Genomic DNA, 20,905 nt, shown 5'->3' with positions numbered 1-20,905 from the left:
TGAAAGTGCTGTGGGTTGTTAAAACTTATTTCCAGAGAATGCAGGTCTCTCTGGAGAGATGATAGAAACTGCACTTCTCAAACGCTGTGTTTCCAATCTTTTGGAGGAAGGTCTTGGTCTTGGGGGATTCTTAATTAAGAGTTTGATTTCATATAAGAGGTTTTTTAAAAGTTCATGCGGTTTCCTTATGTCCCTCCACAATCTCAATATTTGCATACCAACTATTGTGTCCATAATTGATCCCACTTTGCCTTTTTTTTGCCTTTCTATTGAAAGAATGTTTTTTTAATCCATCACTATTTATAAATTATTAGAAGACAGAAGAAAGAATAGTTCTTCTATATTCAGTAAAGCATTTAAACATTTTGTGTATTTATGGAACAAAGAAGAAACACTGATAGAGACAGTCTTTTATGAGAATATGTAAGAGCTCTCTGTGGGGTGCCAGTGTACCAGCAAAACACATGTAAAGCAATTTCAGGTCATGATGCAAAGCCCAACAAAGTTGATGGAATTCTTTCCCCTTACTCCAGCGGATTCTGGATTGAACTTACACATGATGAGAATGAGTCATTGGAGGAGACTGTTCCACAAACCAGCACAACTGCAGGGAGCTGTGACCAGAAATTGGTTAGGGAGCCAACTTAAATGTATGTCTCCACAAAGATCTGAAATAATTAATATGTGGCAATTAGATGGAAGCCAGCCAAGTCATGTGGTGCAGCTTTGTAAGGATGGATTTACCTGGAGTGTGTTGCCAGATAGCTGATTTAAGGAAATTTCTGGGTAGTTACTTGCTAATCAACACACAAATCAGTGTAATTCAGTGAGTTTTTTGCTGCAATGGGCAAAATCTATAAACACGCTTTTTCCTGTGATTGCAATATGGGGTTGAGGCAGCCAAGAATTTGGACTGTTTCACAGGCTTCACTTCAGGCAGACTAAATTTCATAATTATGTAAAAACTTTTACATTGTGCTTCTTGCAAGCCTGGGCAGTGCTGAAGGCCAGCAGTCAGCTGCTGGGAAGCACTTGTGTTGAATCAGGACTGGGTGGTAATTCCATTTTATCTGTTTATGTGATTCAACCTTCTGTTATTTTATATACCCACAGTCTGACTGGAATAGGTTAAGGCGTTAATTTAGCAAGGTTATTATGATGTACTTATGCTCACAGAGATACGCCTAAAAAGCTAAAAATAACCATTTTGAAAAATCTGTACTCATCGTGTATATCTTTTTTATTAGAAAGCATGTGTAAAAAATATTATAAAAGTTTTATTAAGTAAGGAAAAGTATTTACACTTTGGTGTGCTTTTTTTTTTTTTTTTTTTTTTTTAGGGAACAAAACAGATGCTTTAAAACCTGGGATAAAAACGGAGACTTCTGATCACCTCTATGCCATGAAACATACTTCAAACACTACTAAAAATTGCTCTCTATTAAAACAGTATACGGCTTCCTCCCCTTTCAAGGTGGATAGTTTACATCCTTATTCATCTTTAGCACATAAGCCTGGCCTAGCAGCAGTGACTAATATTCAACAAGATTTTTCAGTTCCCTACGGGTATTTTGAATGCAGTAGCAAGCAACCTCACGTGACACCTTATGTTAATTGTAAGAACTTTGATGTGTCGGTCAAAGATTATACTGGAATTCTGCTGAATGATAAGATGAATGGTGTGCCACAGATTCTTCCAGAGGTCACTGCTCCAGGCCCTCCAGCCCATAAAGACCCCCTGCCCACTATACTTGAACATCAGCCAGACAAACAGAATTGTCAGCTTCAGTTAGACAATTCTCCTTCTTCACAGATGGTCAGCTCTTGTGATTTGTCAGTACCGCTAAGCTCTCCAGCAAAGAATGCAGTCAGAAACGAAGCTGACTGTTCCCATGGATGCCCAGTGGAAAAGGGCAGCACCCATCAGGAACAGATGTGTGATTTTAGCTCTGTGGATGAAAAGCAGAACAGTGCACTGGGACAATTGGCTGATTCTGAGGAAAAAGCGGAGGAAATGTGGTCAGACAGCGAGCACAATTTTTTGGATGATGACATTGGTGGGGTTGCTGTGGCACCTTCTCATGGTTCTATCTTAATTGAATGTGCAAGACGTGAGCTCCATGCTACAACACCTATTAAAAAACCCAACCGCAATCATCCCACAAGAATTTCATTAGTTTTCTACCAACACAAAAATTTAAATGAGCCAAAACATGGTTTAGCCATGTGGGAAGCAAAGATGGCTGAGAGGGCGAAAGAGAAAGAAAAAGAAGCGGAAAGATTAGGAATGGAGAATACCGAACTAAATTCTAGCAGCAGGAAAACAAAGCAAACAAGTGAAAACAGAGATCTTTTTTATGAAGACAATGAGTTCAACCAAATTCCATCACGCAGAGCATTAACAGTAACTAAGGATAACATAATAACAGTATCTTCATATGCCCTTACACGAGTTGCAGGGCCTTACAACCATTGGGCATAGCTTTTAGTCTCAAATGCCCCCTCTTGGTGCAGTGTTACACGGTGTTTCTTTAAGGTGCTGTTAAAGAACAAGCTTTGTGCCGTTTACTATTTGCTCATCTCAACCATTTTAAGGCTGAGGTAAAAAAAAGAAGGAGGGTATTTCTTCTTAAACTGTGACTAATATTTGGTGGTGCTCAAGCACATTTTAAGCAAAAAAAAAAAAAAAAAACAATTAAAAAAAATGTATAGTTTTAATACACTCTAAAAAAGATTTTGTTTAGGTTGTTAACCTTGATTGAATCGTTCGGTTTATTACCTTTAGGAATTTATATTTTGGTGCTTTAAATCAAGTCTGTTTACTACAAAAATCATTTATAGGGATTTTAACAGGTTCACATTTTATGGTGTTAAATCAAGTTATACAGTAATAGCTCTACACAGCTCTTGGTGCTTAACCACATCCAACAGTTAAACATAAATAAGCTGAATTATTACTTCATGGTGCCATTGCTTTAACAACTTCCACCCATTGCTTTATAGTCCAAATTACAGATAAATCTTTTAGAAAACCAATGAATTTTTTCTCTAGATTTGTCATTATGTATGAAATGAAGTTATTGGTAATGATGGCTGGAAGTTGTTTTTAAGCTGTAAATATATATTTTAAAAGCACTTTCTATTTTTAAAATTAACTTGAAATAGTATAGTATAAGGATCATATTGTCTAAGGTTTGTGCATACTCTACAGAAGAAATAATTTTATTCTTGCTGTGTAGAGTTCCATATTGTTACAGTTGCAGTATGTATGCTAATAGCATATGTTTTTAGACTTGCCCTTTTTCATGGAAGTTTTTATGTTGCATATAAACAGTTACAAAATACAGAACCATTCTTTTCAAGAGAGTGTACAAACATGAAATTAGGAAACGTCTTGTCAATATGTGTGTTGCTATTGGGAGCTATGAATATTATTTGGGTTTTTAAAGGCAGTGTTTGTTATGATTTCTTTGAGCAATAAGTGCATAAGTCTCATTTGTTTGGAGCATTATAAGTTAACACGACAACCAAATGTTCCTAATGCCTCAGGGGTAGGATGGTTTTGGGATAAAAAGAAATATACCCCCTAGAGTTGCCTTATTCTATTCTGGGAAAAAATAATTTGGGGAAAATACAAAGGAAATTTTGGAAAAGTATGAAATTTATAACAGCAGCAAATTTTTCATTAAGAATAACCTATCTGTAATATTCACCAGCTTTCTGTGTTCATTTTTTTTACAAAAATGTTTTGTAAATTTTTGAAGTGATTTCTACATTCATGTAGAAAGGGTTGTCTTCTTCCTTGCAAACATATGAAATTTATGTTCTCAATTTCTGCTGAAAAAGTGACATATCATGAAATGAGTATTTGCTAAACCAGAGGAAAAACAGACACTCCATTGCTTTTAAATACTGTAGCATCCCACTCTTTCTGATTCTCCTCTCCTATGTATTTCTTTTTTAAACTTATTTATTTAAACAAATTACCAAATGGCAATGTTAGCTAAGGACCAACCTCATCCTATAACTTCTTCCATGAGAACAGCTCTGCGTAGCCGTACCTGCCCCATCAGAGCCAGGAGGACTGCTAAAGCCAGGACTCCTCTCATGACTGAGAGCTGATCAGGCCCAGAGATGAAGCTGTACCTTAATTCTGCCTTGGAGTCCTCCCTGGCTGGGTAGCCTGTAGGTGTAACGAGATCAGAAGTTTTCCAGTGCGAAAATATAGTAATAATATACTTGATAATATTACAATGTAGTGGTGCTGTAACTGAGGAATATGAACTATCTAGATCTGCTTTATTTAAAACCTAGACAAGGTGCTTTTTCCTTGAAAGTTGAACTGTAAGCAGTATGTTTACAGTTTTGGTACGAAAAGTACGTAAATTGTATTTTGAATACATAGTGCCAGTTAGGACCTTGGTGCTACAAATACTTATATGCGGCTGTTGATGAATGAGACTGTTCTCCTGTATAGACATAGACACATGTGTTGTGTTGGCAGGAGCAAGGTCTGAAGTAGCAATCACTATGTAATGACCTTGGGTTCAATTCTACGGATGCCTGTCAAAATTAACAAAAATGGTTGTGTCAGAGGGTGGACGAGTTGAACCCATTCTTTGTATCTTACCTATTTTAAGTAAAATTTGTAAAAACCGGGTATGCTGCAAATTTTAGTTCAAAGCTTAATATTACTTCAAATAGAGGATATGAAGGGATTGTAAATAATAATAAAACAAAACCAGTGTTATGCCATCATTTTGTACCAGCAGTTTTATGCTTATTGACTATGTAATATACAGTATGCATCAAATCATTACGGTATTTTGTGTGCCTTAGATTTCCATTTTAAAACTTGTATATTTTTGGTGAGCCGAAGATGAGTAAGAATTCCAGCTGTCCATACAGTAGTACTGTATGTTCTCTAGCTGTTCCATTTTTGTATTTGCTATCTGAAAACCCTTGTTCGACACCACAAGCAATCATTTACAGAAAAGATGAGTTTATTGGTTTCACTGGTAGTGCTGATAGCATTTATTTCTATGTTGCAAATTGAGAAAAAAGAAGTTATTCAGCGCTCTCATGTGAATAACATTTTTTTACACGACATTGGTAAGTTACAGAGCCATCTTTTTACCTTTTAAAATTCTCAGATCATTAAAGCGGATCATTTTTATTTAAATCTTCCACTATAAATGCCCATGCTTAATTTATGTATGACTGGAAACTTCGAGATAGAAATTTTCCAGTGAAAAAACAGCAGCTTCCCTCAAAGAAGTGAGCAACTGAAAGGTGGATCTGAAAGGACACCACCAAACATAGCCCCTGGCAAGTAACTGCTCAAGTGACTGCACCAACACACTTTCAGTAAATCCATGTTTACCTGTTTTGAAATGGCAACTCTAACAGAGAACAATGTATCTTAACATCCTAGTTAATGCTATTAACTGATAGGTGCTAAAACTTGCAGTTACTGCTTTATTAAGGTTACTTACATGAGAATAATATCCATACAATAAAATATCATTTGCGGTGCTCTTTCCTTGATGTCTATCACATAACTACTTTTTCAGCATGTACCTAGCAGGCAGGTTAGCTAGCCACTTTCCTGCTGTGGCACATAGCAGGTTGAGATTTGAGAAGCTATATTTTCTACTGCTGTACTGCAGTATAGAAAATGCAACTATTTACTGTTTTGACAACTGTGTGCTATTTATTGTAACATTTCAGAGTATTTATCAGTCTTGTACACAAATTATGTTGTTTTGAGTAAGGTTATAATTTTATAACAGCATTTGTCTCTTAAAATGTGTGAATCTGTGGGTTTAATTCTTTCCTTTTCAGGCCACACAACCACTTGCAATTTGCTCTTTCTCTTTAACAAAGTCCTTCCAGGATGGCCAGATCAGGAGGTGGATCTAAAATTGAGGTAGCTGGTTAGGTCAGACCTGCGTATTTTACTTGGTTTCCAACAGCTGGCAGTATGCTCTGGGTGAAAAAACAGAAAATGGATTCATGCGTGGGCTGGCGGCGGGGTGTGGTTGTCTTTTAATCGTTTTTCACAGCATGCAGCAAAAACTGTTGCGATCCAATATGGGATGCCTCTGACTTCCTAAAAGAAATGTCTCTCATCTGTTTCTCCACTGGGTCCAGTAACAGCAGTCCACCTTTGCTCTGGAAGGAAGGACTAGTGCTTTCTGCACGAGCCGGCTTTTCTTGGCTCCCAAGTCCCTGTTGGAGTTACTGCAGTCATGCCCATTTTGATAGTGAGTTTTACTCATGCAGTTTCTCTGTGCTTACTGCTTGTAACATGCTATTGTATTACAGAAAATAGAAAATAAATCTATGAATATTTTAGTCACAAGATCCAGAAAGCTTTTTAAGAACCTGGCTTTCTGCCTGTAACAGTTGTATTCAGATTTATTTTTTTTTAAGAACTATCTAAGCTAACTTTTACTTAGGAGTAACTGCTGTTAAAAATCCTAACCTTACCTATGACAGTGCTTCTCTATACTTACAGCAGGAAATAACTGTAGAATTGTAACCACCATTTTATGTTAAGCATGGGTTAATGACAACTTCCATAGTACTTAAGATTATTTGTAACATACACCAGTTTGGGTTTTTTTAAAAGACCTTTTTAATATCACTGCAGTATTACACTAAATTTGGTGGGTTAAACTTGGGTCCTGTTTATATTGCTGCAGCCCCACTGACTGCAATGTGCTCATTCATCAAGCTTTCATGCGATTTTCATATTTAACTGGATGGATAACAGTTGACCAAAGCCTGTGCCAACTCGAACCCTTGCAACCCTACCACAATAAACAGGTTTTATAAGGACACATAGAGAAAGATTTGGAGTAAATGTTGAACTTCTGGTTAAACACAGAAGTTATATTGTTTGTAGCATGAGAAGTGATTCAGGGTCTGTAGAAAGACGTACTACCTTCACATCAAGTTTCAGGCATGCAGGCAGGTCTATTTCATACCTTATGCTCTTGACAGCTTTTTTGGTTTTTCCCTATCTTATAGGTTGTTCAATGACAGCTGTTATGGAAGCATTCTAGTAAAACTGCATCTTCATGGGTTTATATTGAAAATGTGAGGTCAGTCTTGGCCTTTCACTTTCCATGAAATTTCTTGCATATTAAAATTGGCTCCTTTTATCAAGCAACCATCAGTTTTGTAAACTATTTGTACATATATGATTTTTCTCTTTCCCACAGAAATTCTGTAATTTCTAGGTTAACAGGAGGAAATATCTGTACCCTCATATATATGAAAAGCTAAATTGCATGGCTACTTCCACACTTTTTCTACATTAGCAGCAATTACATTTAGGCAGTGCTGAACAAACTCTCTTTCAGGTCTACTATGGCTGTTAAAATTTAGATTAGGGTCTTTGTAACTTTCTTCCGTAAAACTATGTTTTACTTCTTGTGTGAAAGGTGTCTGCCCAACTGGAACCTGTGATCTGATCTTGAATAACACAATTGGAGATGAGGAACAGTCCAATCACATTTGGAAATCCTGGCTTTTTTCTCAGTTTTACCAGTTGTTGATCTGACTTTCAGGAGGAAGTATAGAGGGAATATCTTTCCTTAAAATTAAACTGTGGATAAAGTTGCCATTGACTGTTGTGACGTGGTACTGCTCTGCCATGTCTGTGTTACAGCATTGTTTCTAACCAGTAAGGATGTGTTGTGTCACACAGCTGTGGATGTATGTACAAATTCATCTCTTCCCACAGTTCCTCTGGAGGCAGTGATCTCTCCTTTGTTCTCTGTCTGCCTAGACTGGTTTAAGGAGGAAAAAAAAACCCAAAGCAAACCAAACAAAACCCCCCAAAACCAAAAAACCCCAAACAACAACAAAAATAACCCACAACAACCAAAAAACAAGAGGAGGGAGAGTTGGTCACCCTTTCTTTAATCTGTGTAGATGACAAATGTAGCAAGCGCTGCTGTCAACACTGCTGCTCCTTCCCATGATATGGAAAGCTGATGGGATGCACAGCATGAGTAAGTCACAGGCAAAGCTGTGAAGGTACAATCGGCTTTTGAGACAGCCTTCTCTGTACATGTGCTGTAGTTGCCAGGGTACTTCTTTATGTTGACACTTTTTTTGGTACATCTTGACTTTAAATTCATTAGCTTTTTTATTTAGTCTGTGACACATTTATGTTGTTTAATCCTAAACAGAGTGGCCAGTGTCAAAAGTCCTGAGGATGTGGCTACTTATTGGAACAGTACAGAAACTGACTTCAGGATCTCCTGGAATTACCTGATGTTTAGTCAGAAAGTTTTCACAAGTTGTCTATATGCTGCTCCATTATGTTGCTGCAAAATTATAATTGCATAAAGGAGTTTCATACTTGAGGTTTTCTCAAAGACCAAGGATTTCTAATAGTAGTATCTAATCCGGCACTAATAAACATACAGATCACTTCTTCTGAAGAGTGGTTGAAAATATATTTTGTGTTTACCTTATTACTTCCCTATTAAAACATTTTTAGTTATTTTAGAGTGAGCAAAACTTTTTAATACTGTCATTTACATTCTTGACTGAATTATGAAAACTTAATTCTAACTAATGCTGTGTTGTCTCCCTGAAGAATATTTAATTTGACTAGTGCTGATTAGTAGATATTACTTTCTACTCTACAAATTACATTGAATAGTACAACCACCTTTCTCACTCCATGGTCTGTTTATGGATCATCTGCTATGTCTAGCTATTTTCACAGCCAGCACTAGATCACATTATAACCTACTGTTGAATGCTTTAAATGCTTGTAACTGTTCCAGGAGTTCTTCCTATCCTCTGCAGATCTGCTTCAGTACTCAGCATTAGCAGTATAGCTGTTGGCCTGCTTGTGAATTCCCCACACACAGTGTCACTGCTTTGTATGTAAATCAGTCAGTGTTCATCTCAGGAATATCGTAAGGATTTATTCTCCTGTGACTCTTCTGAAATAAGTTTCTTTCAGTCATCTTTTGTTCTATATATGACAATTCTAGGGGTTGTTTTTTATTTCATGTTCTCTCATAAGGAGCCTAGAATATTGCAGTTGGATATTTTTTCATTCCAAGAAAGGGGATAATTAATTATCTGTCACAATCAGTGTTTTCTTTTTAAATAAAAATAAATTTTTCAGTTTATTTGCATATTTTTTGATGCAACTGTTACACTCTGTTCTTAAATCTGTGAATAGCCAAACTTTTAAAAGACTTTGCAAGAGTAGAAAACTGTTCACCCCCTGAGAAGGAAAAGTCACCCTCTCTCAGAGTACAAGATTTTTGCTTCTGTTGCTAGCATCAATGTGGAAAGCCCTTTTTTCTTTGGAGTTACTCTAACAGCTCTCTTTAAATCTTGACATGAGACCCTACAGAGTACAAAAGCAGGAATGTTCCTTTACATCTTCTGGTTTGACCAGTCACAGTCTTTGTGAGAAACCCAAGTATTGCTTAAGTTAAATGCCCTAACTAACATAAGACTGTGGAAAAAGGTGTTCTTTCTCTGTAGCAGCAAGTAGAATTGATTGAGCATGAGCAGAAAATAACTAAGTAGTTCCTGCCTTTTATTAAAGGGTATAGGGGTATCAGCATCACTTGTTTTCCTCCTTCTGAGACTTAAAGACTTTAGGATTCTTTTTTCAATCCAGTTCTAGCTCATCATCCCAACATTGTTTGCAGTATTTAACCACCTACTTGTAAGTTCAGTTTTAAAATATACAAGATACTTCTCAATGCTGTAACCTTAACTCTTCCCACAACAGTATATTTTCCCCTTTTCTTCTACTGGACCATTACATACGTAGTATTTTCACCCACATTTATATTTAAGTGCTAGAATCTCCCAACAGCATACTTGCAGTGAATGCAAGCCTGGGGTGCTAAATAACTTAATGTGAAAGTGACGTGCTCTGGCTGGTGTGACTGATTAACAACGCTGGTTTTAACACTTTGCACACCTTACCAGCTTTCCTCATGAAGTCATAGGATGCAGGTGTAGACCTCATAAAACTACATATATAAGAAGAACGACAGATTCGGCAGTTAATCTACAGAGTTACCAGTTATAGCAGATGAACTGTATTCCAAAGAAGTGCTGTTGCAGTGGAGCAAGGGAACTGCTAGTTTGATGTTCAGTATTGCAGTTGTTGCCACAGAACATTTTAATACTGTTGTAGAAAGTTTTGTGACCTGGTCAATATTTTACATGTATTATCTGTATCTTTATTATAATATTGTAATGGAAAAGGGTCTAAGGTTTGGAAGTCATCTACAATAAGAATGAAGGCCCTGAGTCTCATTTATATTACTCTCATTTGCATCACATTAAAAGGATAAAGGGGTCTTAAATGGGTGTCCGTTTAGCTTACATCCTTTGAAGTATCCCATTACACTAATAATGGTGTAAACAGTCAGTAGAATAAATTTAAACCCATTACCAAATGACTGATTTGTACAATCATCTGAAATCAATTTCATAATATCGCTATTGTGCACATAGTGGCCAATAACATCCAGATTATTCTTACTTTAGAAATACAGGTTGAAAAGAAACTGGCTTGGTTTTTATCAGGTTTCAAGTATTCACTTCTATTGGCTGTCCTTCTCCCAAGACTGTCTACAAAGAGAATGTCGTAAAAGATTTGTACCTCTAGGTAATGGCCTGGCCAGAAATCTTACAGAATCGTCAATAATACTATTTCTAAGCTTTGGTATTTTATTTTCTTAAAATACTTGCTTCCATTTATTGTAACTTCATCCCTTTTACTTGATTGTATAAAATGGGGTTGTGACAATCTACTGAACTCAGTTCTTTTCTGACTTAAGACCCAGCAGGGTGTGCAGTATTGTGTGGTGCTTTCACATGGCAGTGAGTTTTGAGACACAAAGCTAAAAGCCAGCGTTTTCTGACTGCCCTAACTGTGGTGCTACTTGACAGTGAAACCGTTGGCACCGCCCTGCATGCTTGAGTCATGCAGAGCCTCCCTTGCTGCCAGTAGAAGCTTTTTGTAAGCATCAAGCCCCGCTACATTGCAGTTATGAAATGCAACACAATGCAAACTTATCTTTCAAAAAACATTTGAGGAAAAGAAAACATAGCTTCATTCTTAAATTTCTAAACTGCAGTGATACTGCAGGGCCTAATTAGAACAAATTTTGTACTGACTTTGTGAATGCCAGTCTGATCCATGCAGCTCGAAAGGCAGTGTCTGAACTTTATGAATCTCTTGTCCTCAAAATGAAAAAATAACTGTACGCAAGAAAAACAAATGTGATATCCCAATACCACTAAAAGAAAGCCAGTTCTAGCCAATACAAGCATTCAGACATTTCAGTCCTCAACAATTAATTGTTCAGTTTGGAAGAGACAGCTCTTCATAATATGACAGTATCATACTAGGTCATAAATATTGTTCAGAATTTGCTCATAAGAAAAAACAGTAATAGGTAAGGACACACTGTACTGAAATGCTATGGCTAATGAATGCTTTCCTGCTTTGCAAAACTAAAAGATTTATGAGTACGCCAAAGCAAAAAACAAAACTAAGTCAGCATTTTCTTTCTTTCCTTCTTTCTTCTTTTTTTTCTTTCTTTCTTTGGGATGCATTTGATATTTATTTTCAACTTTGAATTTGAGGTTTTGGATTATTTCCTGTTACCGACCTACTGTTATTTAGTTCTGGAACATAAAATTATTTTTTTTAAACAAAAGATGATGTACAGGGAGAAAAAAATCAGAAAGAAAAAGCACTTCATTATGTCACAGTATTTACAGGAGAAGGTATAAAAATTCTTTTCTCAAATAACATTTGGGGCCTGATTCTTTCCTAGTATAACTGAGCACAGCTTCATGAGGCTGGTGGAGCTGTGAAGAGTTACACTTAGCTCACAAACTGAACCTTAAAATCTTCTTTGCAGACAAGGGAACCCTTACCAGCAGTACTTGAAGACGTGTGAGTTGTGACTGCATGTTACTTGAAAGATCTAATTAAGCTATGTTTTTTGGTGCAAGCAGTTGTTGTACATGATTTCATGTTTATGTAGCAAGATGCATTGAAATGTTGATACTAGTATTGAAACATACATGTAAAAATTGTTGTGGAAATTGTCTGTTCTGTTCTATTTTTCTTGTGTGTCTCATCTGTTTAGATCGTAAACTTTCTTTTTTTTTTTTTTTATTGTCCTAACTGAATACGGCTAAATGAATACTGTAATTGAAAATATATTTTAAATCTTGTCATGAGTTTTTAAAAAGACTATTACAAATTGTATCATTCCTGATTACACAGAACTTTGTGGGTGGTTTTAAATAAATTTTATACTTCTATTTTGCACTTAGTCGTCTAATTTTTCTTTCCTGACGCTTCATGCATTTCTTCTTGTAAAAAGCTTTGAGAAATAAAAGAAAGTTGTTTTCCAATTCAAACCAAAACAAAGTCATGCTGAAGTACATGAAGACTAAAATTTAGGCCAAAAGAGCCTGTACCATACAACTTTAAGGAAAGTTAATGCCCTGCTTCATAATACAGCATATAATGCTCCACACATGCCCCATTGTAAACCACTCCATGCATGCCCCATTGTAAACCACTACATGGCTTGAATTAAGTTTTTAGACAAGGAATTAGAAAATTACTGATTCTAAAGCTAGAAATAGTCTAGTCTTGCAGAATATTGGAGGGTGCTGAGAACCTCATCAAAGATGTTTGGACAATAGCAAGGAGTTACTCAACTAAAAATACTAGTCTTTAGATTCTGTATGTTTATATAATTTTCCATATAGGCAGTAAACAAGTGGCAGTTAATCATCTTGTTAAGGGAGAATAAGAAAATAATTGCTGATGAAGTATTTTCATTTTATAGAATCATAGAATAGTTAGGGTTGGAAAGGACCTTCAGATCATCTAGTTCCAACCCCCCTGCCATGGGTAGGGACACCTCACACTACACCATGCCACCCAAAGCCTCATCCAACCTGGCCTTGAACACCGCCAAGGATGGAGCATTCACAACTTCCCTGGGCAACCCATTCCAGTGCCTCACCACCCTAACAGTAAAGAATTCCTTCCTTAGATCCAATCTAAACTTCCCCTGTTTAAGTTTTAACCCATTACCCCTTGTCCTGTCACTACAGTCCCTGATGAATAGTCCATCCCCAGCATCCTTGTAGGCCCCCTTCAGATACTGGAAGGCTGCTATGAGGTCTCTACGCAGCCTTCTCTTCTCCAGGTTGAACAGCCCCAACTTTCTCAGCCTGTCTTCATGCGGGATGTGCTCCAGTCCCCTGATCATCCTTATGGCCCTCCTTTGGACTTGTTCCAACAGTTCCATGTCCTTTTTATGTTGAGGACACCAAAACTGCACACAATACTCCAAGTGAGGTCTCACAAGAGCAGAGTAGAGGGGCAGGATCATCTCCTTTGACCTGGTGGTCACGCTTCTCTTGATGCAGCCCAGGATACGGTTGGCTTTCTGGACTGCGAGCACACACTGCCGGCTCATGTTCATTTTCTCATCGACCAACACCCCCAAGTCCTTCTCCACAGGGCTGCTCTGAATCTCTTCTTGCCCAACCTGTAGCTGTGCCTGGGATTGCTCCGACCCAGGTGTAGGACCTTGCACTTGGCATGGTTAAACTTCATCAGGTTGGCATCATCCCACCTCACAAGTGTGTCAAGGTCCCTCTGGATGGCATCCCTTCCCTCCAGCGTATCAACTGAACCACACAGCTTGGTGTCATCAGCAAACTTGCTGAGGGCGCACTCAATCCCACTGTCCATGTCACCGACAAAGATGTTGAACAAGACCGGTCCCAACACTGATCCCTGAGGGACACCACTCGTTACCGGTCTCCAGCTGGACATTGAGCCATTGACCACAACTCTTTACATGCGGCCATCCAGCCAGTTCTTTATCCACTGAGTGGTCCACCCATCAAATTGATGTCTCTCCAATTTAGAGACAAGGATGTCATGTGGGACAGTGTCAAACGCTTTGCACAAGTCCAGGTAGATGACGTCAACTGCTTTGCCCCTGTCCAAGTTTCGTAACCCCATCATAGAAGGCCACCAAATTGGTCAGGCAGGATTTCCCCTTAGTGAAGCCATGCTGGCTGTCACCAACCACCTCCTTGTTTTTCATGTGCCTTAGCATGCCTTCCAGGAGAATCTGCTCCAAGAGTTTGCCAGGCAAAGAGGTGAGACTGACTGGTCTGTAATTCTCCGAGCCATCGATTTTCCCCTTCTTGAAAATGGGGGTTATATTTCCCTTTTTCCAGTCGTCGGGAACTTCACCTGACTGCCATGATCTTTCAAATATGATGGCCAGTGGCTTAGCAACTTCATTCGCCAGCTCCTTCAGGACCCGTGGATGGTTTTCTTCAGGTCCCATGGACTTGTGTACGTTTAGGTTTTTAAGATGGTCTCGAACCAGATCCTCTCCTACAGTGGGCCTAGGGTCTTCATTCTGACAGTCCCTGCATCCGCCTTCCAAGACTTGGGTGGTGTAGTCAGAGCCTTTGCCAGTGAAGACCAAGGCAAAGAAGTCATTAAGAACCTCAGCCTTCTCCAAATCCAGGGTAGCCAGTTCTCCCGATATCTTCCGAAGGGGGCCTACGTTGTCCCTAGTCTGTCTTTTATTTGCTATGTACCTATAGAATCCCTTCCTGTTATCCTTCACATCCCTAGCCAAGTTTAATTCTAACTGGGCCTTAGCTTTCCTAACCTGGTCCCTAGCTTCCCAGACAACATCTCTGTATTCTTCCCAGGCTGCCTGTCCCTGCTTCCACCTTCTATAAGCCTCTTTTTTCCTTTGAATTTTCCTGAGCAGCTCTTTATCCATCCAAGGAGGTCTCCCGGCCCTCCTGCTGCACTTCCTTCTAGTTGGGATGCAACACTCCTGAGCTTGTAGCAGGTGATCCTTGAATAACAACCAGCAGTCTTGGGCCCCCCTGCCTCACTTCCTTCTAGTTGGGATGCAACACTCCGGAGCTTGGAGCAGGTGATCCTTGAATAACAACCAGCAGTCTTGGGCCCCCCTGCCCTCTAGGGCTATATCCCATGGAACCTTACTAAGCAGGTTCCTGAAGAGGCCAAAGTCTGCTCTCTTGAAGTCCAGGGCAGTGAGCTTCCTGCACGTTCTCACTGTCCTGAGGATCTCGAATTCGACCATCTCATGATCTCTGCATCCAAGGCTGCCTTGGAGCGTCACATTACCAACGAGCCTTTCCCCATTGGTGAGCACAAGGTCAAACATGGCACCTCTCCCTGTTGGCTCCTCTATTACTTATGAGCCATTTTCCCTGCAGCAATTTTGCTCTCATGACTAATAACCATCATTACGTGTAGGAATACATTTACGAATTAACTCAGCCCTATCGGATTACTGTGGGTTCACCCACATCAGCAGGGTTTCTGCACTGGAAAGGGATGGGGTATAAAACTGGTCCCTATCATCAGTCTGCCTTTGCTTCCTACAGGACCTGTCCCAAACAGAGCTGTAGAGTAGAAGCAGCGGTCAAAAAATCTTGAAGTTCATCATCTTCTCACCAAAACGGACAAAACAATTTGTGAACATGACTACACAGTGTCTCTTTCCTACCAGTCTTGTCTGGTGTGGAGCAAGGTTATGGGAATCATTTACTGTGGCTTTTAAAACCCAGCTACTGGAAATAGTCCAGGTTTTATTTGCTTCAAATCAGAGGTTCGGTTTGGGATTCTTCTCAAGACAAAACAGATTTCAGTGCTACTCTGCTTTAATATGTGACATTTTGGTGCAGAACAACACTAGACAGAATTCCTGTTGTTTAGATCTGAAAAAAGGAGGAATACAACTTTGAATGTTTATATTTGCTGCTTTTCTTTCTCTGTTAAGTACAGTATCAAATGCTGATGTTAGAATGATCTTCCAGATAACTGGAATCTCCTAGAAGGCAGAAAAATGCTGCTATCCTGAGGCTTCAATAATTCCCTAGAAATAGACCACATTATGTGATATTGGTGCACCTGCTTCCTGGGAGCTGAATGTGGAAGGCCTTTACCCTCCTATTTACTGCTCTTTTAGAAGATAATCATAACTGGGGTTTTGTAACATCTGCCAACTTGCTCAGGCCTGCTCTAAACTACATTATCAAACCTTTCACCAGAGCTATGCATTCCACAGTTTGATATTAGAATCTGTAGGCAACAGCACAGGTGCCTAAGAAAACGTGGATTTTGAATGGCTCTCAAAGACTTGGGAGCAGACACAAGAACATAATGATCAAGGGAGAGACATGGATGACAGTGCCAGCCAATTGTAGATTGCCTCGCCCACATTCCCACTGGATAGCATGTTTCCACTCAGAGCTCCATTTCATCATGCACTATGGCAGGATTGCGTAAGTTTTAAAACATAGCTTTATGCATTGCTTGTGGGAACAAAACTATATAAAATTTACCTGCCCTGGCACCCTGAAAGGTTGCTAAACATTAGCTTATCTTACAGAGCTCAACATCTGGAGGTGGTTTCAGTGCTTTCTTGTATTTTGGATTTTGTTGTATAAACTATACAGGTAATAGAATATTGATACAGTACAGTTGGTTGCTTTTAAATTCTTAAGATGTTATAGCTTTAAATTACAATACCTATTAAAATGGTATTAATTGGTAAAAGTAGTTTAACCTGCAAGATAAATTGTTTTCCTAGTGCTACAGTTACAGTTTTCTGTAGTACTCTAATACCTGATAAAGATCACAGAACAGCAGGATTTGGCTGCTGCTGAATAATGCTAATGCTGATTACTGTTGATAATATTATTACACAATATTAGGTTACATCTTCAAAATAGGTATTAATCAAAATATTGGACTTCCTGTGAATTTTCTACATCAGGAACAGCATCATATACAAATGTAATTTAAACACAAGCAAGACAGTGCTTCAATTAGTAGTGTTTTGGTTAAAGAAATGGCCTAGGAAATCTAAAATAACTACCAGTCATGCCCATCTGTGTTTTAAGTCTAAGATGCACTGGAAAAAGTATTTTAAATGTGGAAATTTAAACTCAGCTATTTCAATAACCATTGCCTGGAGCACAGTTCCTAAGATGGGCCTCAATTCCCTGAGATGTCTGCTTATTTCTAGATACTCTTTTGCTTTTATGATACAGATCACTTAAACAAAACTTCTAGCAGTTGATATATTGAAAATGTCAACACCTTTTTACACAAGGCCAAAAATTATTTAAAATTCCTACTATACCATGTGTGTATCTCCATTCATTTGTAAGATAAGTGGGTAACAGTTCTCCACTGTTTAATCCTGAAGCAGTCCTGAATTGCTGCTGAAAAAAAAAAAAAAAAAAGCTGAAAAATAATGCTGAAAAATAAGGCTAAGTCATGAAGCATGAGACTACACTCAGCTGTTCTGCACTGGGAATTGTGCCTGTCTGTCCTTCAGATCAGAGGCCTGTGCTCTGCTACGGGAAGAGGCTAAATATTGCAGGCAGTTGTGGAAGGGAAATAGGTTCTCACCCCTCAATCTCTTGTTTTTCAAGAAACAGAGCTAAGATAAAAAAGGTGGTCAGGATTTTTCTCATCAGTCTTCTTTACTGCCTGTCTACAGAAGTGCATTGACTGTCTTTCATACAGCTTGGCTACCCCAAGACTGTAAGGAGATAGATGAGAAACCCTTTCTTGCATACACATTCAAATCTGATACACATAGAAAAACAGGGCCTTCCAAAAGGTATTGAGGACTTTCCAAAAGCATCCAAATACAAGTCAGATTGGGTAAGAAGAAAGGAATGCTTAAACCCTATGTCTTTATGCCTCTTTTTTCTGCCATGAACCATGAAGAACGATCCAAACATTACAGGTCTCCCTAAGCCTATACAAGAAGCTTCCACATTAAATTAACATTCATAACAATAATTTCTCCTTCAACCAACATTAGATAAAGAGATATCCTGTCTACCCCAAAGAACTGTAAGACTCAGATAAGTACTCTGATAGAATTCAAATGTTAAATAGTTAAGTAAAGCTGAACATTGTAAAATTTGAAACCAAATCTGTCTGATTTTATTTAAGAAATTACCTTACCCTTAAGAGATACAGTTACAATTTCAAAAAGGTTTCTCCCTTTTGCAAGAAATGTGTTTCTTTGACTTTAAAGCATTAACTATGATCATCCAAAACAATTTTTACAAAGGTTTCCTTCTAATACACCTTTTCAATCATAAGAATGTTTGGGGGTTTTTAAATTTTGAAGTGTCAAATGGGGCAATTCAGAAGAAAAAATTATTTTATACTTGGTTAGGAAAAGATGTTTAGTTGCTTATATAAAATTACTGTGCCTAAGCATTGGTTCAACTGAATGAAAGCTAAGCTTTCGTGGGACTGATAGAATAGCAGCAAACAACACAGATGCTGATGGCCTCTGCCTAGGGATCTGAGTTCAGAACTGAAATAGAAATGCAGTTACCTCACTAGTGGTGAGTTGCCCCATTAACAGGGCACTGAAAGAGTATTTAGATTACATTTCCTCTAGGCATTACTGACAATCTGTTCAGCCTTCTATTTACCTCAGAATATCCTCCAAGTTATTTGCAGAAATGTGTTCAGTTTTCTTATTTTTATAGAAATGCCTCTTTCTTGAATCTAGTCTATGTTGCAAAATTTTTATCTGAAGACTTTCATGTATCCTTTCTAGCTTTTTTTTTTTTTTTTTAAATGTAACCACAGAGGCTGTGGAAGGCTTTATGCTGTAACTGCAACCAACAACTACAGTTAAGTAACAGTAAGGCTGCACTTACTTAATACCATGTCCCTCTTCTGCACTGCCACTAGCATTGCCTGCACTGAAGCAGTTCTCTAAGGAAAGACCTTCCATCACTCTCCTTTCAAGTCTAGCTGTCACTCTGGGTGGAACTATCCTATTAACAGACTAATTTTTCTACACAATTTTTTACTTCATTTCAAATATTCTTCTAAAAATGGTATGGCTTCTGTAAATGTTTTTATTTGTTCAAATATTAACTTCAACTTTGGACATGACTATGTTAGGATAAGAGTTTCTTCAGTTCTGTTAGAACCCCTTTGGAACTAAGCCAGCCTTGTTACATATGCCCTTCAGCTGTCAAAGTGACAATTAAAAACATTTTTGCGAAACATATTGGGATGTATTTCCAAATTGTATCATACACAACGCAGCTGTGGAGTATTGAGAAGTGCATTCTACCTTTTAAATAATTCTGTAAACCTCTAAAGACCATTAAAGCTTACAGCACACACCTAAGACCTCAAACTGGTTTTATTCTACTTGATGCAGGAAAATACCACAGTACCTCTGTCGCTGCTGTACAGTGACAAATGTCTGGTAAGTGCTTAATTTTTGTATAAAGAACACTATACAACAGGTGTTCAGCCATAGTGTATTTATTATGGCTCTGAACTCTATGTATAGTGTCAATAATGTATAGTGATTTATTAAAGAGTAATGGTGAAGCAATCTGTGCTACTGTGGGTAACAGGGGAACTTGTCCCTGAAGCACACACTTCTTACCTTACTCATGTTCTCATTTTCAAAATAAGGATAAGCATTGTAACAGTTTCTGGTTTCACTTTATTTCAAAACCAGGACATTTACTTTCCCAAAGCTGTAAGGTAGGACTTCTTCCTAAAGGCAACAAAAAACATTATCTGCAGCTGATACCCAGTCATTCCTTTTAGATTTCAAAACCCCTGCAGCAAACACTTCTGTTTTGTGTAAGTTCATGATACAATTACTCTTATGAGACACCTTAGGGGTGTCTGAAGATAGCAAAGATATTTTTAGTGACAAACGTGATTATTTTTCTGCTTCTCCAGCATCTTGGGGATCTGAAGTTGGGAGTAATTAGTCAGCTTCACTAAGTACAGATGTGGTTTTATCTCTAAAATGAATGACGGTATTTTAGCTCTTTTTCTGTCTCAGCTGAAAGCGAGATGCTGTACCAAACAACAAATACAATGTGGCCAATTTTGCTACATACCAACATCAGTGCAGGTCCAAAATTTACACTGTATACAGAAACAGTACAATTTCATATTCCTTGAGCTAATGGAGAAACTTCTCTATCTTAAAGCAAAACCATACACTAGTTTTTTAACACCCAGCATGCTCACTGAAGACCTGTCATATCCACTTCTCAATGTGTACTCCACCTATACTGAATAGTGTGCTTCTACTTGCTAATTCAGTGTTTATACTTTTTGGTGTATTAGCTGTTGCTTTTACAGAGCTGATTCAGTAATACTAGTTGTTGTGTGTTTATTGTGTATTTATTTAGTATGTGTTCATTTCTATGATTAGGTTGGATCCAAAGAGGTATCGTTTCTGAGAGCTCTTTTGGTCACAGATCCTTAAAAGCAAACCAGAAATCTGTGAGTTTTAAACCTTTTTAAATAACAGTATTTAACAGAGAACCAAATAAGCCTCTATTCAAAGGGGACATATGTATTTTCATTCCAGAAAAACTCTGGTTAGTAAAGAGCATGTACACCACTGTGGAAGGTGCCACAGATGAACTTCATGGCTTTCATGAGCAAAGGCAGGCAGCTGAGTATTAAACACCAGAGCTTCAAAGTATTAACTACCTGCACTATGAGATTTTACTACTAGGCAGCATTCCTTGATACTAAAATTCTTTGCGCTTTTCCATGCATCTTTATTAAATGTACTGATTGTGACAAAAGACATATGATGTTGATTATGAGCTCTAAAAATTACCTCCACAATATCCCCAGCATGTTCTTAACTCCTGAAACCACCAAGAAGGCTGGAAGCAGCATATGCTTTATGTTTTTCGCCTTTTAATTTCTTTTTCTCAACTTGCCTTATTATTTTAAGGTAACTTGTAGAATTCTTGT

The 20,905-nt window shown here is 38.1% G+C and overlaps 1 protein-coding gene across 1 annotated transcript in view; it reads left to right on the top strand.

The window, feature by feature from the left end:
- The window catches only part of TET1 (tet methylcytosine dioxygenase 1), a gene marked incomplete at its 5' end in the record, with an annotated part of 68,364 nt that extends 56,012 nt beyond the window's left edge, over nucleotides 1-12,352 (top strand). Inside the window, one exon of the mRNA XM_080621434.1 lies at nucleotides 1,341-12,352. Coding sequence (XP_080477560.1) covers nucleotides 1,341-2,482 — 1,142 coding nt within the window. The 3' untranslated portion in view covers nucleotides 2,483-12,352. The remainder of the gene's footprint in view (nucleotides 1-1,340) is intronic.
- Nucleotides 12,353-20,905: the final 8,553 nt, after the last annotated feature.

The sequence above is a fragment of the Psittacula echo genome, assembly GCF_963264785.1.
Source record: "Psittacula echo genome assembly, chromosome: 6".
Classification (NCBI taxonomy): domain Eukaryota; kingdom Metazoa; phylum Chordata; class Aves; order Psittaciformes; family Psittacidae; genus Psittacula; species Psittacula echo.
The sequence above is the reverse complement of the archived record's forward strand: the minus strand, read 5'-3'. Positions and strand labels throughout refer to the sequence as shown.